The sequence below is a fragment of the Suillus paluster genome (genome assembly GCF_016628075.1).
Source record: "Suillus paluster strain FC165 chromosome Unknown EDB91scaffold_3, whole genome shotgun sequence".
NCBI lineage: Eukaryota > Fungi > Basidiomycota > Agaricomycetes > Boletales > Suillaceae > Suillus > Suillus paluster.
The window spans coordinates 1,439,379-1,459,391 of record NW_024537563.1 but is presented as its reverse complement, the minus strand read 5'-3'; the positions used below and the strand labels follow the sequence as shown (position 1 = coordinate 1,459,391).

The 20,013-nt window shown below is 49.4% G+C and overlaps 8 protein-coding genes across 8 annotated transcripts; 4 read left to right on the top strand and 4 right to left on the bottom strand.

Annotated features, from left to right (window-relative positions):
- Positions 1-507: 507 nt before the first annotated feature.
- EDB91DRAFT_434472 (uncharacterized protein) lies at positions 508-2,231 on the top strand. Its single transcript, XM_041327259.1, has 6 exons — positions 508-1,382; positions 1,436-1,501; positions 1,554-1,918; positions 1,974-2,015; positions 2,064-2,132; positions 2,207-2,231. Exons 1-3 carry the CDS (start codon positions 646-648, stop codon positions 1,789-1,791), a joined length of 1,041 nt encoding a protein of 346 aa, XP_041183398.1. The 5' UTR covers positions 508-645; the 3' UTR covers positions 1,792-1,918; positions 1,974-2,015; positions 2,064-2,132; positions 2,207-2,231.
- EDB91DRAFT_1101432 (kinase-like domain-containing protein) lies at positions 2,003-4,208 on the top strand. Its single transcript, XM_041317254.1, has 8 exons — positions 2,003-2,274; positions 2,327-2,504; positions 2,560-2,643; positions 2,694-2,935; positions 2,983-3,226; positions 3,279-3,520; positions 3,573-3,800; positions 3,854-4,208. The coding sequence occupies exons 1-8, from the start codon at positions 2,090-2,092 to the stop codon at positions 3,894-3,896; spliced, it is 1,446 nt and encodes a 481-aa protein (XP_041183397.1). The 5' UTR covers positions 2,003-2,089; the 3' UTR covers positions 3,897-4,208.
- Positions 4,209-4,877: 669 nt separating this feature from the next.
- EDB91DRAFT_1234404 (DEAD-domain-containing protein) lies at positions 4,878-7,326 on the top strand (the record flags this gene model as incomplete). The annotated part of the gene is given in 10 exon segments (XM_041321205.1): positions 4,878-4,942; positions 5,001-5,216; positions 5,276-5,602; positions 5,655-5,897; positions 5,948-6,092; positions 6,144-6,450; positions 6,506-6,663; positions 6,714-6,801; positions 6,821-6,894; positions 6,949-7,326. The coding sequence occupies 10 exon segments, from the start codon at positions 4,878-4,880 to the stop codon at positions 7,324-7,326; spliced, it is 2,001 nt and encodes a 666-aa protein (XP_041183396.1).
- Positions 7,327-7,815: 489 nt separating this feature from the next.
- On the bottom strand, positions 7,816-11,318 carry EDB91DRAFT_1243031 (uncharacterized protein; the record flags this gene model as incomplete). The annotated part of the gene is made up of 9 exons (XM_041322240.1): positions 7,816-8,765; positions 8,816-8,966; positions 9,014-9,428; positions 9,476-9,530; positions 9,580-9,725; positions 9,776-9,872; positions 9,921-10,416; positions 10,470-10,556; positions 10,611-11,318. The coding sequence occupies 9 exons, from the start codon at positions 11,316-11,318 to the stop codon at positions 7,816-7,818; spliced, it is 3,105 nt and encodes a 1,034-aa protein (XP_041183395.1).
- Positions 11,319-11,354: 36 nt separating this feature from the next.
- EDB91DRAFT_1101421 (uncharacterized protein) lies at positions 11,355-12,067 on the bottom strand. Its single transcript, XM_041317253.1, has 3 exons — positions 11,992-12,067; positions 11,896-11,929; positions 11,355-11,848 (listed from the first exon to the last, which is right to left on the bottom strand). Exons 2-3 carry the CDS (start codon positions 11,899-11,901, stop codon positions 11,426-11,428), a joined length of 429 nt encoding a protein of 142 aa, XP_041183394.1. The 5' UTR covers positions 11,902-11,929; positions 11,992-12,067; the 3' UTR covers positions 11,355-11,425.
- Positions 12,068-13,528, top strand: EDB91DRAFT_1101419 (DUF1682-domain-containing protein). Its single transcript, XM_041317252.1, has 5 exons — positions 12,068-12,276; positions 12,325-12,421; positions 12,471-12,810; positions 12,866-13,366; positions 13,418-13,528. The coding sequence occupies exons 1-5, from the start codon at positions 12,162-12,164 to the stop codon at positions 13,481-13,483; spliced, it is 1,119 nt and encodes a 372-aa protein (XP_041183393.1). The 5' UTR covers positions 12,068-12,161; the 3' UTR covers positions 13,484-13,528.
- A 10-nt stretch (positions 13,529-13,538) lies between these two features.
- On the bottom strand, positions 13,539-17,496 carry EDB91DRAFT_433618 (uncharacterized protein). Its single transcript, XM_041327257.1, has 11 exons — positions 17,171-17,496; positions 17,055-17,118; positions 16,892-17,002; positions 16,666-16,838; positions 16,189-16,612; positions 15,154-16,133; positions 14,942-15,103; positions 14,838-14,890; positions 14,502-14,781; positions 14,303-14,450; positions 13,539-14,247 (listed from the first exon to the last, which is right to left on the bottom strand). Exons 1-11 carry the CDS (start codon positions 17,467-17,469, stop codon positions 13,594-13,596), a joined length of 3,348 nt encoding a protein of 1,115 aa, XP_041183392.1. The 5' UTR covers positions 17,470-17,496; the 3' UTR covers positions 13,539-13,593.
- Position 17,497: 1 nt separating this feature from the next.
- Positions 17,498-19,772, bottom strand: EDB91DRAFT_1287562 (PUA-like domain-containing protein). Its single transcript, XM_041324812.1, has 3 exons — positions 19,092-19,772; positions 18,906-19,032; positions 17,498-18,854 (listed from the first exon to the last, which is right to left on the bottom strand). The coding sequence occupies exons 1-3, from the start codon at positions 19,758-19,760 to the stop codon at positions 17,959-17,961; spliced, it is 1,692 nt and encodes a 563-aa protein (XP_041183391.1). The 5' UTR covers positions 19,761-19,772; the 3' UTR covers positions 17,498-17,958.
- Positions 19,773-20,013: the final 241 nt, after the last annotated feature.

The following is a 20,013-nucleotide window of genomic DNA, read 5'->3' as shown; positions in this document are numbered from 1 at the left end:
TAAGTATGTATTATCGCTGTTCCTGTGCCACCAAATAACGCAGCTGGTGGGATTAATTAATCAATCAATGGGTATATTACCTTTTGCCGCCGATCTGCAAAGGCTCATCTAGCAACTTTTACAGTAGAAGCATCTCAGTGGGGGAGGTCTTGTAGTTTTCGAACCTGTGGTTCTTTTTGAAGCTGCTGGATCCAATATATTTTTCAGACCCTTGGCAACCACAGCCTAATCACAATTCCCGATGCTTCTTACTAGTAGGACTTGTGTGCGTCTCCGATTCAGGCGGTTCGTGCGTAAATGTTGTTCATGAAATGAATCATGCCAGCAAATAATTCGAACAAGCTTGACCAAGATTCGACCATTCATCGATCACATCTAGTGGGTTCTTCTTCGAAGACGTCAGGTTTGCGTCGGTTGTACATGACTCCGTCGGTTGCCATCTCAAATAATCCCTCTAGTTTGAGGTTCGCACGTTCGGACACAAGCGAAATGAAATATCACTGTTAGGGCAGGGAAGTTGCTGTGCTGACTGGCAGTACCCTCTCCATGGACCTGAGCGTCTATCGCTTCTCTTAACGAAACACTCATCTACGACTTGTTCGATGATCTTACCATCCCTCTTTCGAGCACCAAACCTTGCCCGCAATGAGTGATTTATGTGACCTACCCCCGCCTTCATACGAGCTCTCCCAGCAGGGCCATGACCAGAAGATTGTTGAGAAGAAACTCCAAGAACTGCTCTTATCCAAAATACCCATCCATGACGTCGAGGAAGAGCATGACGGGGACGATAGCAAAGATTCTAAGGAAACAGAGACGCAGAAGGAGAAGCAACCTTTGTTCCAGACCTTAGTGCAACCGCTTCACATACAGAAGCGTACACCTCGAGGATCTCGCCCTCTTCCTCCGAGCCCAGCCGACGCCCAATCCCGCAGCAAAGCAATTGCTATCCACCCAACCGGTCCTGTTGCGGAGGAAATAGAGTATCAGCCAGTTCTCTCTCCCCCTCCACCCTTCACCGCTGTAGGTCCTTCCTTCGATGGACCTCCGTACGAATACTCCATGTACCATGCCAGTGGCTCTGCGGCACCATCGCCCCTATCTACACCCAACCGTGCTTCCTTCAATCCACCCACCGTTCGTCGTGGACAACAACGTCCCTTCTCATCATTTTCCCCCGCTGAGCCACACGCAGAGACATCGTATCGGCGCATTTCTCATGGTGCTTATCTCGAGCCCTCAAGCTCGAGGACTTTTACGCCCCCAGCCTCCCGACTGAGTTTTGACCCATCAATTGCTTATGCAACCTTGTCTAACGCCATGTACGATCCTTGGGAGCGTACATCTGACTCGACGGCGGTCGACCCTACATCGCTCTACTCGTACGCGATAACAGTTGCCATTTTGAAGCTAGTCATCTGATTGAGGTACACAGCTCAGCGGTGTCATCCTATTTAAATCCAACGTCAGCTGTCAATCAAGGTCCGCGTTCCTCGTACATGTGAGTCGCCCAACTTCGGTCAAGTCCGAAACCTACCTTACGCATGTTGAAGTGGGGCCAAGTCTAAGAACCGATATTCGATGTCCCCTCGACCTTCTTCGTCCGTTGAAATGCTGACGCCTGGAGGCAGCCCGGGAGCGCCTGCCTTGCAATTCCATTCACCTTATGCACCTGCTTATTCAGCTTCTCATCAGTCACTTCCTCCATATGCTCGACCGAAGTCAAGCCAAGGGGGTCATGTTCGATGGGCTACCTCCGAATCTGATTTTATGAAAGATATTTACCCATGATCTACCATATCTTTTCGTTGTCATTCACTAAAGTGTACTATTACAAGGTCCCATGCGTTCTGCTCGCTCATTACTCTCATTACGATATCTTACCTTGTACATAGATTCCCCAGATGTAGCCCAAACAGTATGAAATCCCTTGTCTTATCACTACTTACTTACATGAAGATGAAATCATATAGGCACAGCTCGAAAGTTGCCATCACAACCTATAACCTTTTCCTGTGACATTTATCTGACCAGTCGATCGACACACTATTGATTGGGGATAGGTGACGCGGTGGGACCAGTTCTTGTCATGCAACGCTCAAGTAGTCAGTCGACGACTTCGTCGGGCTCAGGTAAACCAGCCGACTATGTCTGCTTTGAGCGTAGTTCTACTGGGTTTTCGGATGATGCTATTCACCGTGCAAAGGCCGCGCAGCTCAAGCTGGAGCATTTCTACAAGGTCGCTGTAGAAGCTGCCATTGAGCGGAACACCAGGTACGTTGAGAATCGTTGTTTGACTTGGAACAAGGCTCTGATAGGTTCGCAGGCGCGTCGAGCTTGAAAGGAAGCTGCAGGCCGATGTGACGACGTCTGAAGAAAGGAAACATCGCCAACTACAACAACTGGGAAAGAAGGAGTCTACTTATCTTCGTCTTCGACGGACGCGCTTAGGCTTGGAAGACTTCAGAACAGTCAAGGTGATCGGGAAGGGTGCTTTCGGTGAGGTGAGTAGTCCTGTCAACACGTTCGTCACGCACTACACGGTGTCATTGCGTGCAGGTCAGGCTGGTCCAAAAGACTGATACCGGTAAAATATATGCCATGAAAACGTTGAAGAAGGAGGAGATGTTGAAAAAGGACCAGGTATGCTTTTCTTCATTGTGATAGATGCAGGCGACTGGATGTATTCGTAGTTGGCCCACGTCCGTGCGGAGCGCGATGTTCTGGCCGAGTCCAACTCCGCTTGGGTGGTTCAACTGTTTTATTCCTTCCAGGACGCGCAAACGTTGTATCTTATCATGGAGTTCCTCCCTGGCGGTGACCTCATGACCATGCTCATTAAATATGATACATTCTCCGAGGATGTCACTCGGTTCTACATTGCGGAATGTGTACTTGCCATCGACACTGTCCATAAGCTTGGCTTTATCCACAGGTCAGCGCAGCTTCTCTTCGCTTTGTTAGACTTACACATTTTCGTAGGGATATCAAACCGGACAACATCTTAATTGACAAGGACGGTCACATAAAGCTGTCCGATTTCGGACTATCCACTGGTTTTCACAAACAGCACGATTCAAGTTACTACCAGCGGCTTCTAGACTCTGCTAATGGCGTGCAGTCACCAACGACTGCCGCCCGTAACAGTGTCATGGTCAATGCCATACACTTGACCATGTCAAGCAAGGACCAGATCGCGACCTGGAAAGCCAATCGCCGGAAACTGGTGAGAACACTGCTTGACGTCTGCGACAAATACTGACTTGGTTGCGTACAAGGCATATTCCACTGTCGGGACTCCTGATTACATCGCCCCAGAAATCTTTCAGCAAAAAGGTTATGGTAATGAATGTGATTGGTGGTCATTAGGTGCAATTATGTTCGAATGCCTCGTCGGATACCCTCCCTTCTGCTCCGAATCCACGCATGAAACCTATCAAAAGATCATGCAATGGCAATATCACCTAGTGTTCCCAGATGATGTTCATCTGAGCCGAGAAGCTGAAGATCTGGTCCGGCGGTATGATGTTCAAAATACGATTGCTGCATAGTCGTGCTTACATCTTTGGCAGACTCATCACATCTCAAGATCGGCGATTAGGTATCGAACAGATCATGAATCACCCATTCTTCTATGGCGTGGATTGGGATACTATACGCCGGATTGATGCGCCTTTTGTGCCGCATCTTCGCTCGATCACGGATACGTCGTACTTCCCTACGGATGAGATTGACCAGGCACCAGCTGAAGCCCCTGTAGCGGACCCCGCTGACGCTCAAAAGGACCTTGCGTTCCTCGGGTATGAAGTCTATTCAGCCTTTTCTTCTGTCGGTCACTCATACTTCGAGACAGATATACCTTCAAGCGATTCACGATTTCATCGCACGCTGTTTGATGCTGTACTTGCTCGTTAATGGCTGTAGATATTATATATGCAAGATTTGTACACATGTACTTATTCCTATTGACTACACGGCGAACTCATGCCGTCATTTCAACACACTTAGGTGCGCATGTACAGCGTGCTGCGCCTAGGTCTGGCTAGGTACGGCAACTGACGATTTTATCGACCCGACGCTCTGGGTGTGGGCTATGTCCTGATTCGTTAGGTTAAAGTCGGCACTGCCATGACTGCGGGGGCGTTCTGAATAAATTCATGAAGCACAGCGACAGCCAGACATATTCCATGACATATCATTGGTCTGCAGTGATCTACGCAGGTCTGTCTTCACCCTATTAGCTGAGTAATTCATCGTGCCAAAGCCTCGCAAACTGTCAAATATGCCATTCTGTCTCACCGATGGCTGGATGAGGGAGAGCCAACCTATGAAGAGACGAAGAATGGCATGGCATCAGGTCCGGGATACGAGAAACTGAAGAAGTTTTGTGAGAAGGCTAAGGAGTACGATGTGGATTTTGTGTCGTCAGATGAGCAGTACCGCGCTCGAGGATTCAATTCGGTTCATGTATAGGTGGTACGAACACTTGACCATCTGCATCGTCCACGTGGCACAAAGCGAGACAATGGAGGCATGATGGATGATGAATGGATGTTGAGATTGGATGCCCCTGACGGGTGATCCGAGTCAAAACGACAAAAGTCGGGAGTCGATTGAAATACCGGAGAGAGTCACTGGCATTCCTCGTGAAGACCTATACGAATTTTATCCTCATGCGTATCACAGGGTGGATGAACAGATGATTGTCTTATTTCGTCTAATTATCGGAGGTCTCAGCGAAACGATCGTATTCCGAGTCTCGCAGTGACTTTTATAAAGTTTTTGGCATATCGAACCAGGAACTGAGTATATAAGGTTATAGGCGGGTTTACAGCCATTGGGCCAAAGATAGTAACATCCGAACGTCTTGCTCAAGCATGTCCCAATCTGCTGCATTTGCTGGCTTGTGGTCGTCCCTTCCGACACCATTAACGCCATGGGTGTGAGTTCACCGTCATTTAAACTCCAAGCCTTCATGTAGTGAGACCAAAAATTTATAGTCTGGACGTTATACAATCGATGGGGCATACCCAAATGACGCCAGTTCAAGCTTCCACAATCCCGCTATTTATGCAACACAAGGACGTGGTAGTCGAGGCTGTGACAGGTTCTGGCAAGACCCTAGCGTTTGTTATCCCCATTCTGGAGCGTCTTATCAGAAGGGATGCTAGTCTCAGAAGAAACGAGGTCGGCGCGCTGGTCATCAGTCCTACTAGGTGAATTTATAAGGAACTCTGAAGTCACTCAATGTCTGATTCTCGTCCTCCTTCGAAAGAGAGCTTGCAACTCAGATCCATTCTGTGTTTTCTCTCTTCCTGAATGCTCAACCCGATAACAGTGCAGCAAAGGAGACTGAAGACGGGAAAGGATCGTCGCCACCCCAAGCAGACACTGAACACTCAGGAGCAGGATTTCCTCCACCCCTTCTACTTGTTTCGTCGGATAAATCTTCCCCAGCTCAGGATATACAACGGTTTCTTTCTACTGGTGCCGACATCATCATCGGGACACCTGGGCGTATGGAAGAATTTCTGATAGGAAAAGGGAAAACTATTGTCAGCGTCAAGGAGTTAGAAGTGTTGGTATTGGATGAGGCAGACCGGTGAGACTCTCCAGGTCAGGAGTAAGAGTTTATTTACTGAAGACATTGATAGTTTGCTGGACCTGGGCTTTCAAGCTGCTCTGACTCGCATTATTACTCATATTCCGAAACAGAGGAGAACTGGACTTTTCAGTGCAACGATGACGGACGCTGACGCACTTTCTGAATTGGTTCGCGTTGGTTTACGAAACCCTGCTCGCATTGTTGTCAAAGTGCAATCAAAGAGAACGAAGGGAACGAAATCAGGAACCTTACAAGAAACTCAAGTTATCGAGGAAAGACGAATACCTGCAGGGTAAGGTGTACACGCTATGTAACATCTCTTACCCATTACCTCTCCCTCAGACTTCAAAACTTCTACATCAGCTGTCTCCCGTCCGAAAAGCTGGTTCAACTGACGCACATCATCAAGCAGGAGTCGTCAACTCATCACGCACCACACTTCATTGTGTACTTCGCAACTTGCGCATGCGTTGATTATTTTTATCGCGTGAGCGCTCTTCTGTCGACCTTTTGCTCTTGAATTCTAAATAGGATCTAGATTTTATCGACGCTGTTACCATCAAATGTCCAACTACATTCCCTCCACGGACACCTTCCTCCCGCAGCTCGAACACGTGCTCTCTCAGCCTTTTCTTCAACTCTGTCGTTGTCCTCTTCCCCTTCAGTGCTTCTTGCTACAGACGTCGCTGCTAGAGGTCTCGATATTCCTCATGTTGATGTCGTCATTCAGTTTGACCCTCCATCTGACTCAAAGGCATTTTCCCATCGTTGCGGTCGGACGGCTAGAGCTGGAAGGAGTGGGAAAGCATACGCGCTCTTGGTAGGAAGAGAAATCGAGTATATCGGTCTGTTTTCATACGCGCTGGAACGGCATCTTCGAACTGATGGCCGTGTCAATAGATTTCTTATCCGTTCGAAAAATTCCAATCAAGCAGCATCCATACATACGGGAAGATGGAAGCACAGTATTGGACACGGATTGTGAAGATGATGCTGTCAATACCTTCACGTCCAAAATCCGACGAACCGTAATGACAGATCGTGCACTGCATGACAAGGTACCTGCCTTATCTACACCTGTCATGTAGACATTTTCACAGTTTAGCAGGCTGTGAAGGCTTTTGTCTCCTTCGTTCGTGCATATTCGAAGCACGAGGCTTCCTACATCTTCCGAATCAAAGACCTAGACTTGATAGGTGTCGCCAAAAGTTTCAGGTCTGTTGCGGCTGCCACGGATGCCCGAACTGAAAGATCGCGATAAGTCAAAATGGGAAGATGCAGAACTTGACGTATGTTCAATGGTTATCAGATACCACACACGCTGATTACGTTGATGAATGAAGTGGACTTCATATTCTTACGCGGACAAGGCGCAGGAAACCAAACGAATCGAAGAAGGTTCAAAGAAAGAGGCACCGAAACACGAGTCCGAGACTCGAGCTGCTAAGCGCAAGCGTAATGCTGCTTGGAGTCAGCAAGTTGATAATAAAGAAGAGAAAGACAATCGCCGGACGAAAAAGGCGAGGAAAAGGCAATGGCTTAAAAGCCAAATGGTTGGTAGTGGCGACTCAAAAGGTGCCCTCCAAACGGACAAAGCCGGGCCGGAGAGCAGTGGCGAAGATGATTGGGACGAACTTGCACGAGAAGAACGATTAGCCAAGAAACTGCGAAGGGGAGCTGTCTCGCAGAAAGAATTTGATGAGGAGTTCGGTGACTTGTGAAAGTACGGCGATATTTTGTGCCTCCGTCTTGATCTGAAGTCACTATTCAAGGTGAATGATGGTGCATCCCCATGTTAGCCTCATGATACCTCTGAAAGCCACCATACGTCAGGAGAATAACCAGTGCCGTCTACATCCAGACTTTGACAGGTAATCCAGTAAACTCTTAGCGCCACCGAGTTTAGGAACTCCGTTTGGGGCATCATGATCTAGAGAAGTACTTGCGTCGCAAAATTTGCAACCGTGGCGTCGTTTCGCATTCAAGCTGCGTGATCCTGTCTTCGAACACGCGGAAATCTCGCATCGCCTTCACGTATCCTGGAAAGTGTCATTTATTCCACTATAGCGTTTACCAGTGGAACTCACAGTAGAGCATGAATCTACGTAGAATCACTATAAATACAACAGCCTGCTAGCTCGACTTGACGTTATCATGTAGACTTTTTAAGTAAGTTCGGTCGCATCTGCAAGGAAGCAATGAGTCGAAAGTCAAATTTCATCAGGAGAAGCAGCACTGACTACTTCAACAAATAACGGCAACAGCCGCGGAATGTGAACAAGATTGGGAGGCTTGAGTGTGTTCGTGGACACCTTCGATTTGCGCGGTGGGTGATTTGGTGCCCGCCGAACGTTTTCCGCGGAACGTGAAGTTAGCGTGGGGGGAGGTGGGGGTAATGGTTTATCCGCACGATGAAGTGATGACGGTAATGGTGGGACTGGAGGGACATCTTTCCACTTCGACTGATACGAGAAATTCGCGGATTTAGTACTCCGTAATGAGATGGATCGCTGGCGGTCAGAAGGGGGAGGTTGTTGTAGAGGTGGAGGAGTCAGCGGGTGTTGCGGGGGCGATATATGCGGAGATGGCCTAGCTGTCTGAACCCGAGACCTCGTTGGTGTTGGCCCTTCCTCCTCGTTCTCCTCGCTCTCGGTGTCTTCATAGCTCCCCGAACTGTCTGTTTCGTACTCGCTCGAATATTCATCGCTTTCGTCATCTGTTTCCTCCGCGGCAAGGTCAAGTGCATCACTTTGCACCAGTTCGCCAAAATTAATTTCCCCAACCACGCCATGCACTAGCGCCTGCGTTGCCTCGTCTTCTGCGTCCGCATCATCATGTCCCTGAGCCCGCGTGAACCGCCTGCGCACTTTTTCTTCGTGTGCGATCTTTAACTTGTAATGGTACCGTGCGACCCTGTCTATTTCGTCCATGATGTTCGCGCGCTCTTGCCCGCCGTGTGGCAGTAGGAATTCAAGTGATACCAGTGATCCTAGCCCTTCGCGGAGGACAGTAAGGAATAGCTCAATCCACCGCATCAGGCTTTCAAACAAGCCCTTCCCGTTTGCATGCACCTTGTGCACGAAAGAGTAAAAGGCTTGCTCGTGCCGGCCCACGAGGTCAATAAAAATTTGTACGGTGACCTGGGGATCCTGTTCGCTCACTAATCGCTTGATGGTTAAACTTCGTCAATAATGAGTGCAATGGGCTTACTTGTTTCCGTAGCCTCCACAACTCTAATTAAATCGGTGATGAAATTCTGCAGATCTGATACAGAATTTCCGATATTAGCAGCCCTGTATACTTGGGCTAATGGCGCATAGAAAATGGAGATGATATCCTTCAGCAATTCGGCGGTGACGCCCTGGGGTGTGTCAGGAGAGATAATGACCGTTCATAAAGCGGGCTTACCTCGAATATTAGTGCAATCAACTGTTCCCGATCTCTCAATCGCGAGTAAAGCTGCACGAGCACCTTCAGATCTTCAAATAGCCATGCCTCCTCATCGCGTGGCCCATCATCATCGTCCGAGTCCGCGAGGCTGCCCCGCTCCCTCATGTATGTCGCATGGGCAAGATGTGCCCGGTGCACTCGGCGTAATTGATCACGATTCAACCTGGGTTCTTCTCCAGAGCGCAGAACAACCGCAAGTAGAGGAATTTTCCCCTCCGCTGCATCCACTCGGTAGGTGTCCTGGATCTCGCGCGGGGCGTTGACAAACAGGCGGAGCTTCTCGCACATGATAGGGTCATCAACTTTGGCTTTTACAGCTTCGATATCTTCTTCAATGGTTCTAACCTCTTCCGTGAGGGAGCTTGAGAACATCCTGAGGAAGCATTAACAGATTGATTAACCAATTAAATTTTGGATTACCGTTGAAGAAGACTTCTTCCACCGAAGGGGGTAGCCAAAAAGATGTCCACCACAGCTAGCCTTCGTCAATACATGAGTCCTGAGTGGGAATATATGCGCCTCACTGCGTATCATAGTAACTGGACTGCTGATCTTGAGTGCTGTCCTCAGCAAAAAGTAAGGCATCAGTCCGTGTAAACGCTTCATGCTGGCAAATGTTTCCGACGCAGTATCGGACGCGACAAACATTTGGAAGATTGTCGAGGCTAGCCTACCAAAACAATCAGTTATCTGGTCGCAAAAAGGAACATACATGCGCACGTTATTCTACCCCATTCTGTCACAGCCCGGTAATTAGGAGGTAGTTGATTTACGTCGGGAGTCACCTTGATTATGGCGAAGATGTGGCTAAGACCGTCTGTAAACATGTGAGTTCAGTGATGAAGAGATCCCGGAGTTGACGAACCTTTCCCCATGATATCGCCCTTGACACTCTTGACTGCATCTCTAAGTCCGTCAACACGCACCGCGATTTCATGCGCAAATCGTTTTCTCCCGTTTTCACGAATTTCATCTGCGTCTTCTCTTCTCCGTGCATCTTCTAGTTCTTCAGGGCTCAAATTAGTGGGTCCGCTGAGTAAGAAAGATTTGAGAACGGGAGAGCTCGCGATTGCCACGTTATTCATGAGAGAATGCAGATAGGCTCTAAGGGTCAGCCTGTTCTTTTCTCGCGAAAGCCGCGGTGAAGATTCCGAACTCCCAAACTGCTGCGAGGATGGAGAATGAGGGGGCGACTCAGAGGAACCTTCTGAGAACGTGGAACCGTAATATGATGCGGTGGAGCCTTGCATCCGGGACATGATAGAGGCATCTGGAGGAGAGGTCGAGCGGGGAATATTGACGATCGTGCGATCTTTGACTGGCGGGGAAGGTACATTCTCTTCAGGATGAAATTTGCGCAGCTACATGAGAGATGTAATGGGCTGAGTCGGGGATGAGGTGCACAGCATCATACCTCATCTGCAAGCGTTTTGAAGTCGCCATACCTTCGAGACACGCAAAACTCCCTATTCTCTGATAGCCGAGTCCTGATGATGAATTCCTATATAACATAATGAGGACATTGAAGATTGACGATCGATTTATGCCAGCACACCTCGTGAACTCGACTACGGACCCGACCCTTGTCTGTGACAGTCCTCACACATACAATATTTACTTCGAACACATCGCGATGTTTGGCTAACCATGCCCGGTGCTTCTGAGCGAGTTGCTCGAGTCGATCGAGGTCGTTTTGGTTGAGGCGGACGACCTCCTCTGGTTCCACTAGCTTTGTACCTGCGCTGAAAAAGAGGGCAAAGTTCCGCTCCATTTTGGCGAGTAATTGGAGGCGAGCAGCCTTGGGGTCGCTTTCATCCTCAAGTATTGAGGTGGGAGATATGTTTTTCGCAAGAGCGGATGCAACAAATACTTGTAGCTTATCTGAGTAGAAACTTTTCTCTGCGGCGGCGAGGAGGGGAAATGTTAAAACAAATTTCCGGAAGATGTACTTCAAAAAGGGTAAATCGAGAGGCTTAGCACTTTCTGGTGGCGATGTAAATGGGGGCCCAAGATATGCAAGGGTGGAGACACCATCAGCCGGTGCATTCGTTATGTCATCTAATTCTTTGTGGAATTGGAGTTGTATGAGTGATTTCTTGAGGTAGTGAGCACGAAGAGGTGTCAGAGCCAAATAGTGCTCCTCGGATGAAACCGAATCCTGCGTCTGATCATCAGTTCGATTTGGAACGGCGGGTATCTGACGAGTTGGTCGACGTGGCCGTTGTTTTGAAGTTGACGAAGAGGCGGGAGGAGATGAAGTCATAATAGGGAACGCTGTGCCGCAGCCAGCGGGGTCATGTCACGTTAATATATGACTTGTTATTACATCAGGCTGTGCTACCACAGGGGCTATTTCTCCATACAAGTCAGCTAAGTACTGTTCGGGGTATACACCTTGGACCCTTTGTACGTCCTTCTATGAGGCTCATCAAGTAACTTTTTCAACTTTGCAGCGACCTCCTTTACACCCTGTCGACAGTCTTCTATTCCTCGCCAAGTTCCAGCGACACTCCAGCATTCCGAACACGCTTTCGACGCCTCGTTAACTGTCTCAAGATCCAGCTCTCCTCTTGAATGTAGCACCACCATAATATCGACGAGGCGATGGAACCCAGTACACCATGTCTGAATGCCATGCTCGGAATTGGTGCTCGTATCAGTGACGAGGTATGACGATGCGAGTCCGATCGCCCGACGCAACATTGTTTGATCGATAGCGCCAGACTCGCGGGTCATACGCTTTAGAATATGCACCACAAAACGACCGTAGTCGGTTGGCTGACTTTGTCTTGGCTGTTCTTATGTCAGAAATACTAAATTATGAATGAGTCTGAACTAACCTCCATTTCGATTTGGAATTGGTCGAGCAAGGACCTTGTAATAAGAATTGATGGGTCCATGATCAACGTTTGAAGGAGGGGGTTGATAGAACTCACAAATTTCTTGCCTCTTCTACCTTGTTTGCTGCGATCTGGAGCCCATCTTGATGCTATATCGAACATCGTTCGGGAATTACCGAGTCAGGCACTTCTTTCCCAAAGTTCCCAAGTCTTCTATGAGACTTTATCCCGAAGGACAGTACTAGTACTGCCACTGCCAGCAAGCCATGGCAAGTCTTCTCGTCAAAGTCCTGAGTGTTATGACTCCCCCGCCTTTCATTCAACCAACAGACTATGATGGTTGGCAAGTTAAATGGAAATTTTTGGTTTTTCGTCCAGGGCGTACGTGGTTGTCTTTCCTAACGTACTGGTACTCACCGCATGACGCAGTCTTTCAGAATCAGGCGTATCTCTTAGTCGGATTACTGGCATATGTAGCCATAGCTATCTATGGCAAATATGTCAACTCCAAAAGAGCCAATGCCTGGTACGGCTAGGTCTTCCCTCAAACCAAGTCATTTTTAACCCTCTTTTAGGTATAATGCTCACCTCCCACTCCTTCAAGATCAGTTCTCTTCGCCTACAACATCATCAGGACTCATTGCCGATGGCTACACGGACTTTTTCAATTTTTCCACTGGTCGACGTGCTATCGCGTCACTCCACACTGTCTTCTCACTTCGCCCACGTCAAGATCCCCTGCAACTTCTCTATCATTTCGCCTGGCAAATGTACGACCTCAGATACAGTCCATACGATGAACTCATGCTCGACTTCAAACTCGATGCAGAGATGGCTGCCAGCATTCCAGATTATGTATGGGCAGTCCTCGCCAAGGATGAATTCGTCGGCATCAAGGACAAACGCTGGGATTTGGTGAGCCTTATGCGTCATAGTCATAGTCAATTTACATTAAACTTACACGCCACAGACATTCACCCGAACCGCCGAACATGCCTCGCTGCCACCCTCGCTCTCCGTGATGACCGAGTGGGCAGATGTGACTGACAATTTGTTCAAGGCTACTCCCATGTTCTCCCTAACCAAGATCCTTTCGGACCCTATCAATCTCAAATACTTCAAGTCCATTTCCGTTACGGATCAGCCACGCGAACGTCCTGCTATCCCACTGACACCCGCTGAACGCGAGAAACACATCATATTGTGTCTTGCCGTCCCCCCTGCGGACAAGGCTGCCGAGACCATTCCACTAATCTCGGCCATGTTTACGTTTATTGAGGGCCTAACTAAGATGAACCTGCGGCCGGAGACGCGGTCTAAGTTGAAAAAGGTCCGGGAAGACGTGGACAGAGAAATTCGGGAAGAGGCCGTTAAGGAAAAGAAGGAGGAAGCGGCCGAAGATAAGAAGGTCGCCAAACGGAAAGCAGAGCTGGAACGTATTTCACGCCTGAGTGCGGCAGAACAGAAAAAGGTTTGTGTTTGCGTATCGGGTTCTACATCTTACTCACCGCTTCCGCATCAGATCGTCGAGCGTGATCGGAAACGTGCCTTAAAACGTTCGCAAGGCAAGGTTGTTAGAAAAGCATAAATGTTCCATTAAGATCGCATACAGCAAGGGTTAGTGTACATAGAAATATTATTTGATATATCCTTGACCCTGCAGTAGTCCATGTAGCGAATGACGTCAGAAGTAAAATACTATGAAGGTAATGATGGTGAAGTAGAAGCACCGTTGATACCCAGAGAGTCTGTAGCAGGGACGCTGCTCTCGCGGGATTGTACGTGAGACTGAGATGGTTGCGCCTGCGCACCACCTTGACCCGCCAAGAACCCCAACCTTGCAGTCCACCTGGTAAGGAACTTAAGCAGCCACATTGGCTGCATCAAAACGTCATTGTGTTCGTCCTCCCCTTCCGCCTCGCTCATCTCATCATCTGTCTCATCACCAAGCACCCGTAAATCTCCCAATCCAGCACCTGCACGACGTTCCTCCTCCGCCTCACTCTCTGTCCGCCCCCACGCATCCACCTCCCGCTCCTGGCCATCAAGCGTCCACTGCATCCGCTGTCGCTTTCTTGAGCCAATGGTGTCCGATCCAAAAACTTTACCCCTAAGTTCCAGCACCTTTGCTCGAGGCGCAATGGCTGCTTCCCAGAGGTCTTGCCGTCTGAACTGCCCTGCCTCGTAGTCGAGAGCTGCGACTTGTTGACGACTAGCATGTGCCGCGACCTTTGCATCTTCCACGCGTTGCAAGGCTTCGAGTTGGGTAGACAGATTGGATAGAAATTCATGATGATCTTTATCATCCTTTTGGAGAGCTGCGTTGGTCGCTGCCAAGTTTGAAGATATATGCTAGACCGAATCACGTCGACATGAACAAGCATCCGAGGGACTCGTAAACACTCACTTCGAGACAACTAAGCATGCCTTTTAGATGTTCTTCTCGCCGGCGCATGATTAACAGATTGCCACAAAGATCCACATCAATTCGCATCCATTCCAAACGAAGGATACGAATGTGTCTGAAAGAATCCAGGTCATGAAAACTATGTCGTCTGTCACGAGTGTCAGCATGTACGCAGCTTGCGGTCGTTTCACAAGCCTACCTCTGCATATCGTGCCTCAACATTCTCCTTTTACTCTCCGCCTCACGCTCCCCTTCAGTAGAATTATCGGCAGACTTTTTATTTTCCTCTGCACTTCCTACACCCGACCAGCTCGACACACGACTCTCGTCTCTGTATCGTCTGGGTTGTCGAGCAAGGAAGGACTTCACACGGCGGTCGTACTCTGGATCATCCTTGTTAAGGTTGTATGTAGATCCTTGCGCGGTGAGGGATGCATCAGAAGGGTTAAGTATGAACGGATTGTGGGTCTTTGATATCGCTAGGATTGATGTATCAGATTACAGTCTAGGCAGAATAAGCAGGGTGTATGCATACAGATGGGTGATGCCTGGCCACTGCTCAGGAGGTCCTCCTCATCTCCGCTATTCCTGCCTCTAATAAATGAATGCGAATCTTTCCAGACAAGGCATGGTACTCACGGGGATAATACTACGGATGGTACTGCCAACCCAACCCTTGCATCGGCATACACGTGGCCTGATAAAGACGATTGTGCAGACAACGGCACTGCTAGCAACGATGAACGCCCTGTAGATCTCAGTTGAGGTGGTAGATCTATCGATCTCTTCGACCGATTGATGCTATAATGAGGGTATTAGCCCGGATCGGAAGAATCCAAGAAGCCACCGACCCAGCCCAGAACTCCAGTTTCTTTTGCACCTTTCCAGACCAAGCACCTCCAAAGGTAAGATCGATATCATCTTCACCCGCGCTCTTCACCATGCCCGAATCGTCCACATCACTTGACGTAAGTCGTTCCTTGTCCTTATCTTTTTCTCGTACCTTCTGCTGGGTTCTATGAGCTGTCTGCGTGGGCCCCACCGCACGCGCCCGTAAACGAAGTGCGACTTCCACTCTGCCGGTCCAAAGCGCACGTAGACTGCCGGCCACCCGTTCCTTCTCATCCACTTCGTCCGGTTTCTCGTCCTTCCTTACACGCTCTCTTTCAGACTTATTTTTCTCGGCCCTGGACCTAACTTTCTCATGCACTTTATCACGGCCAACGACGGCTCTGACGAATGTGCCCAGGTCTGCCACGGGTGTCAATATACCCTCTGCACCAGCCACGCCACCGCGCCCCACAAAGCCCCTGACACGTCCACTCAAACCACGCCGTTCGTCGTCGGAAGAGTCCGTCTCAGAAGCAGGGTCAAGAGTTGATAAGATGATACGTTGCACACGTCGTGAGTCGGAATGTTTAAGCCTCGTCTCATGAGTGGACGTGAGCGCGGTGTATGTGGGAAGATTCAAGTAATTTAGGGGCACTGGGTGAGGGACTGAGCCACCTGCACCAATAGAAGGCGATGGCGAGTACATGGAGACTGTCGGCGATATTGTCAGTCCAGGTGAGGAGGTGCCTGATACTGTGACCAGCAGAGGCGTCGCCGTGTGCGAGAGCGTTGGTAATGAATGTGTGCCATTGTTGTGATGCGAGCCGGCGCCCAGAAGTTGAGCCTGCGAACATGCACTAATGCAAGCAATTAAGGCGTGTGGATGTAGGAATGGATCCTTCGGCACTGCTTGTGCAAGGGATGCAAGTTTATTTCGCGCCGAGAGCACGAACGAAAGCAGTGCGGCAACTGCAGTCGGGTCTGCAATACGTTCGGTTGCCTAAAAGATGCTTGATTCGACGGCAGTCTCGATTGTGAAGAACAAATTCACAAACCTCAACACCTGGAAAGCTCTCCCCTACCTCCACCATCCACTTTTGCAACCCATCTATGGTGATATCACATAGTAGGCCATCAAACATAGGTAGGGAAGTCGACGAGAACATTCCACACACGAACAAGCCAGCTTGTATCAGCTTCACAAGCTCCAGAACAGCAGCTGCAAAGTGTGGATGGCGCTGCGACTGCTGTGCATTAATGTTCGACGTGCTGTGTTGCGGGGAGGTACCGGAGCACAAAGAATAGACATGCGAAGAAGAGCTATTCAATGCGTCAGGAATGATAAGGGGATTTGGAGAATGCAAGAAAGTGCGAGTCTGGGCGCGCGAGGGCGGAGGAGATTTAGAGCGAAATGGATGACTCGTGGACGGCGTGTCAGGAATGAAGTACAATGATTTGAAACGGTCCTTGGTTGTCTCGCTACGAAATGATGAGCTAACACATAAGTCAAGTAGCCGAACCTTGCCCCTTACCTGGGTTCTTCGAGCGTAACAGCGCTTCGGCCACTGCATCCCATTCGTAGGAGATTGATATTGCAGTACAAACGCTCCTGCGCTGCTAGAAAGTCGCCATCGGGAATCTGCACAATTGTGTAATCAGACCGAAAGTTCGCCAACGAGGTAACCATCAGTATGCCTAGAGGTGTCTAAGGCGCATACATTAGCCCTCAGCGAGCATACCGCAGAAGTACCAAGGTACCTGTTTTGGTCGGGCCCCATCTTTACGAAGGTGTTGTACAGATAGCTTGAGTTCCGCCTCTCCCTCCTGTGGTGTCAAATGGCCAACAGGCTTAAGCGCAGTGACGGTAATCTGGACAAATAAGTCACTCCCTGAAGTTCAGGCGTACACCGAGGGAACGTACCTTATGGGCTAGGTCTCCTGTATAAACAATGAGCACCATAACAGGGCGCACGCGCTCGACTATCCTATGCATCAGTCAACACAAGCCGAATACCTGCACAAAGACAAATCACGGACCACTTCTCAACCGCATACATCTGGTACCCCTGGAGCTCGACGCGATTCTCAGCAATTTCAAGACGATACTTTCTCCCGATCCAGCGCTCCCCGACGTAATCCTCGCCCAACCCGGTCCCTGCATTGAATGCCGCGCTTGTCATGATGGCAGTTGCCGAGCCGGAGCGCGAACGCATTAACTTTGAGGACGCTTGCCTTCGCGTTGGTGAGCTTGGGGGAGATCGTGGTAGGCGCGGAGGTTCGGGGGAGCGCACCATTGGCATAAGCAGCCGTGGTGGGCCTGGGATTGAGCTCGCCATGGCGCGCGCTGAACGTCCGAGGGCACAGTAATAAGCAATTCGGAAGTGCCAGTGTCACGCTTTCGCTGCTGAGGGCGTGACTCCGATGTCACTTAGACTCTTAAGGCACCCGTCAAACTCCCATCAAGTGTAACTTGAAGCGGACATATAGTAACCCATGACCAACAGGTAAAAAAATCAGCCTAATAGTCTAAATCCCAGTAACTGATGCCCAAAAGAAACCACATGAAAGGACCAAAGAGCAAATGGGAATAAATAGAGCACATGGGTAGGATACACTACAACAGGTGATGCAAATAAAATGAGTGCGGATGCATACGGTACGTGGTGGGTACTAGAGTACGATGTGATGCATATTGAACAAATTCCAGATTTTTCTTTCCTCTCCTTGATCGTGATCATGTTGATTCCATGGTGTATGAGCTAGGGAGTATCATGTTGATGAACAGGGCTATATTACAATGCATCCACTCGAAAACCACCTGACGATCAAGTCACAGTCAAGAGCGGCATAGGGGGTACAATAATGTGCATCACCCACCAATTACTATTCAACTGTTCTATCCAGCCCATGACCATTCGCAGACGGAGTCGCGCGCTTTTAATGGGCAGTAATTTGGCCTTTTCATGCTCGTCTATTGGAAGCACCATACCCATCCAGAATGAGAACGCATCAAGGTCCTCGTCAGGCGGCTGAGGACCGTACGTGTGGTTCAGGCGCTGAACCACCCATGGTGCAGTGCCTGCACGGAGCTGCTCCAGAAATGTGTGACAGGTTTGAAGGAGCGCAGCAGTGCTCAGAGGAGGGTCGGTGGGTGATGGAGGTTGCGACAGGTTCGACATAATGCGTGAAAAAAGATGCTGAGATGGTGCTGCGTGACTCGAGGTGCTAGAAGAAGAAGACGAGGATGGCGCGGAAGAGGACGACGAAGGAACGTGCTCCTCGATCTCAGACTCCCAGTCATCAGGAAGGTCTTCATAATCGTCGATCCGTTCCACCCTTCCGATCATATACCCATCTAGGGATCCGCGTTCGAGTATCCTGAATCGATGCGTGCCCCAAGTTTCTACCATGCTCCGCCCATCTGGCAGCATCTGCACGCTGCGGATCTCAAGCATGGTACCAAATTCTGCGCCCGCATCAATGCCGAGACCAGCAACAGGTGCTGCACGTGGGGGCATGATCATGCCAAAAGTTGGTGTTGGCGCCTCAAGACACCGCCTCAGCATCAGCCGGTAGCGCGGTTCGAACAAATGGAGGAGCGTTGGCATGCCCGGAAAAGATAATTGGCAAACGAAAATGGGCGTATCTAAACGCGCGTCACGCTCTTCTGTAGCGATTGCTTGTCCCCTTGTGTCATAGGACTCAGGGTATGCTTTAAGCACTACACGTTTACAATTAGATGAATGCAGGAGCTATGACGTAATGTACTGACCCAGAGTAAGGATAACTTTGTTGTGCGGGTGTTCATGAAAGTAAGCGAAGCCAGGCAATTCCTCGCGACATAGCGGACATAACATGCTATGATCTAATGACCTCTGTAGGCATTTTGAGCAAAAGGTCTAGAGCCGTCGTCGTCAGGGTTTGTGAATGAAACAGAAAAGAAGCTGTATGAACGTACATGTTGACAAGGCGTTGTGACAGGCTGGTAGAACAGCGTAAAACAGATCTCGCACATCAATTCCGTTGCGAGGCTCTTGTCAAATTCGGCTAGTGATACATGTCCAGGGCCAGAAGAATGAAAATGTGCATTTAAGGAATGACGTCGACGCTTCCGCGGCCGAGAATATGACGACGCAGGGGAGGATGGATGATTCAAAGGAGTGGAGCCCGAAGGACCAGGGGTAGGTGTCACGGGACGGATAGCTAGTGAGGATGAAGATGGAAAACGGACCGGCTCATGTTGTTCGCCGTCGGAATCGTCTCCAGAGTCGGAATAAGTCTCCACAAGGTGGTCATGTTGTTCGCCATCATCCTCTGCGGCTGTTTTTACTAACTCCACTAACTTTTTCACTCTGACGTCAATTCTTCGTTCACCTGCTTCAGGAGAGCTGGTATGAGACTCGGACGCCGCTGGGAAGAACGCGACTCGAGAACTAGGTGGAATAATGGGCGTGAAATTTGCTGGAGTAGAAGAACATGTAGGGATTGGGCATGAAGTTGAGATGATATGCGAGGAACAGACTGTGTGACCACATCTTAGAGTGGTTGGATCCGTCAGGAGACGGGATGGGGAGCACAGGGGACAATGCAGGAGAGGAAGAAGAATATTTGGAGAAGGACATCCCATGGCGGCAGAACTTTCCTACACTAGGAAGTGTTACTGGAAGTTGACCGGGGAAAAGCAAAGAAGAAGGGCTATTGAAGATGACGACAATATATATGAGCACACACAGGGTGATAATATAAATTTAGACTCACGAGTGCCAGAGTGCATCAGCTGCAATTAAGGATGAATAGAAGACTGACTCGAGGATTCGTTTCCGGTTGCTTTCCGCGGTAGGGCGAAAGGCAATTTCGTGGCTCGTAAACAACTTACAAGC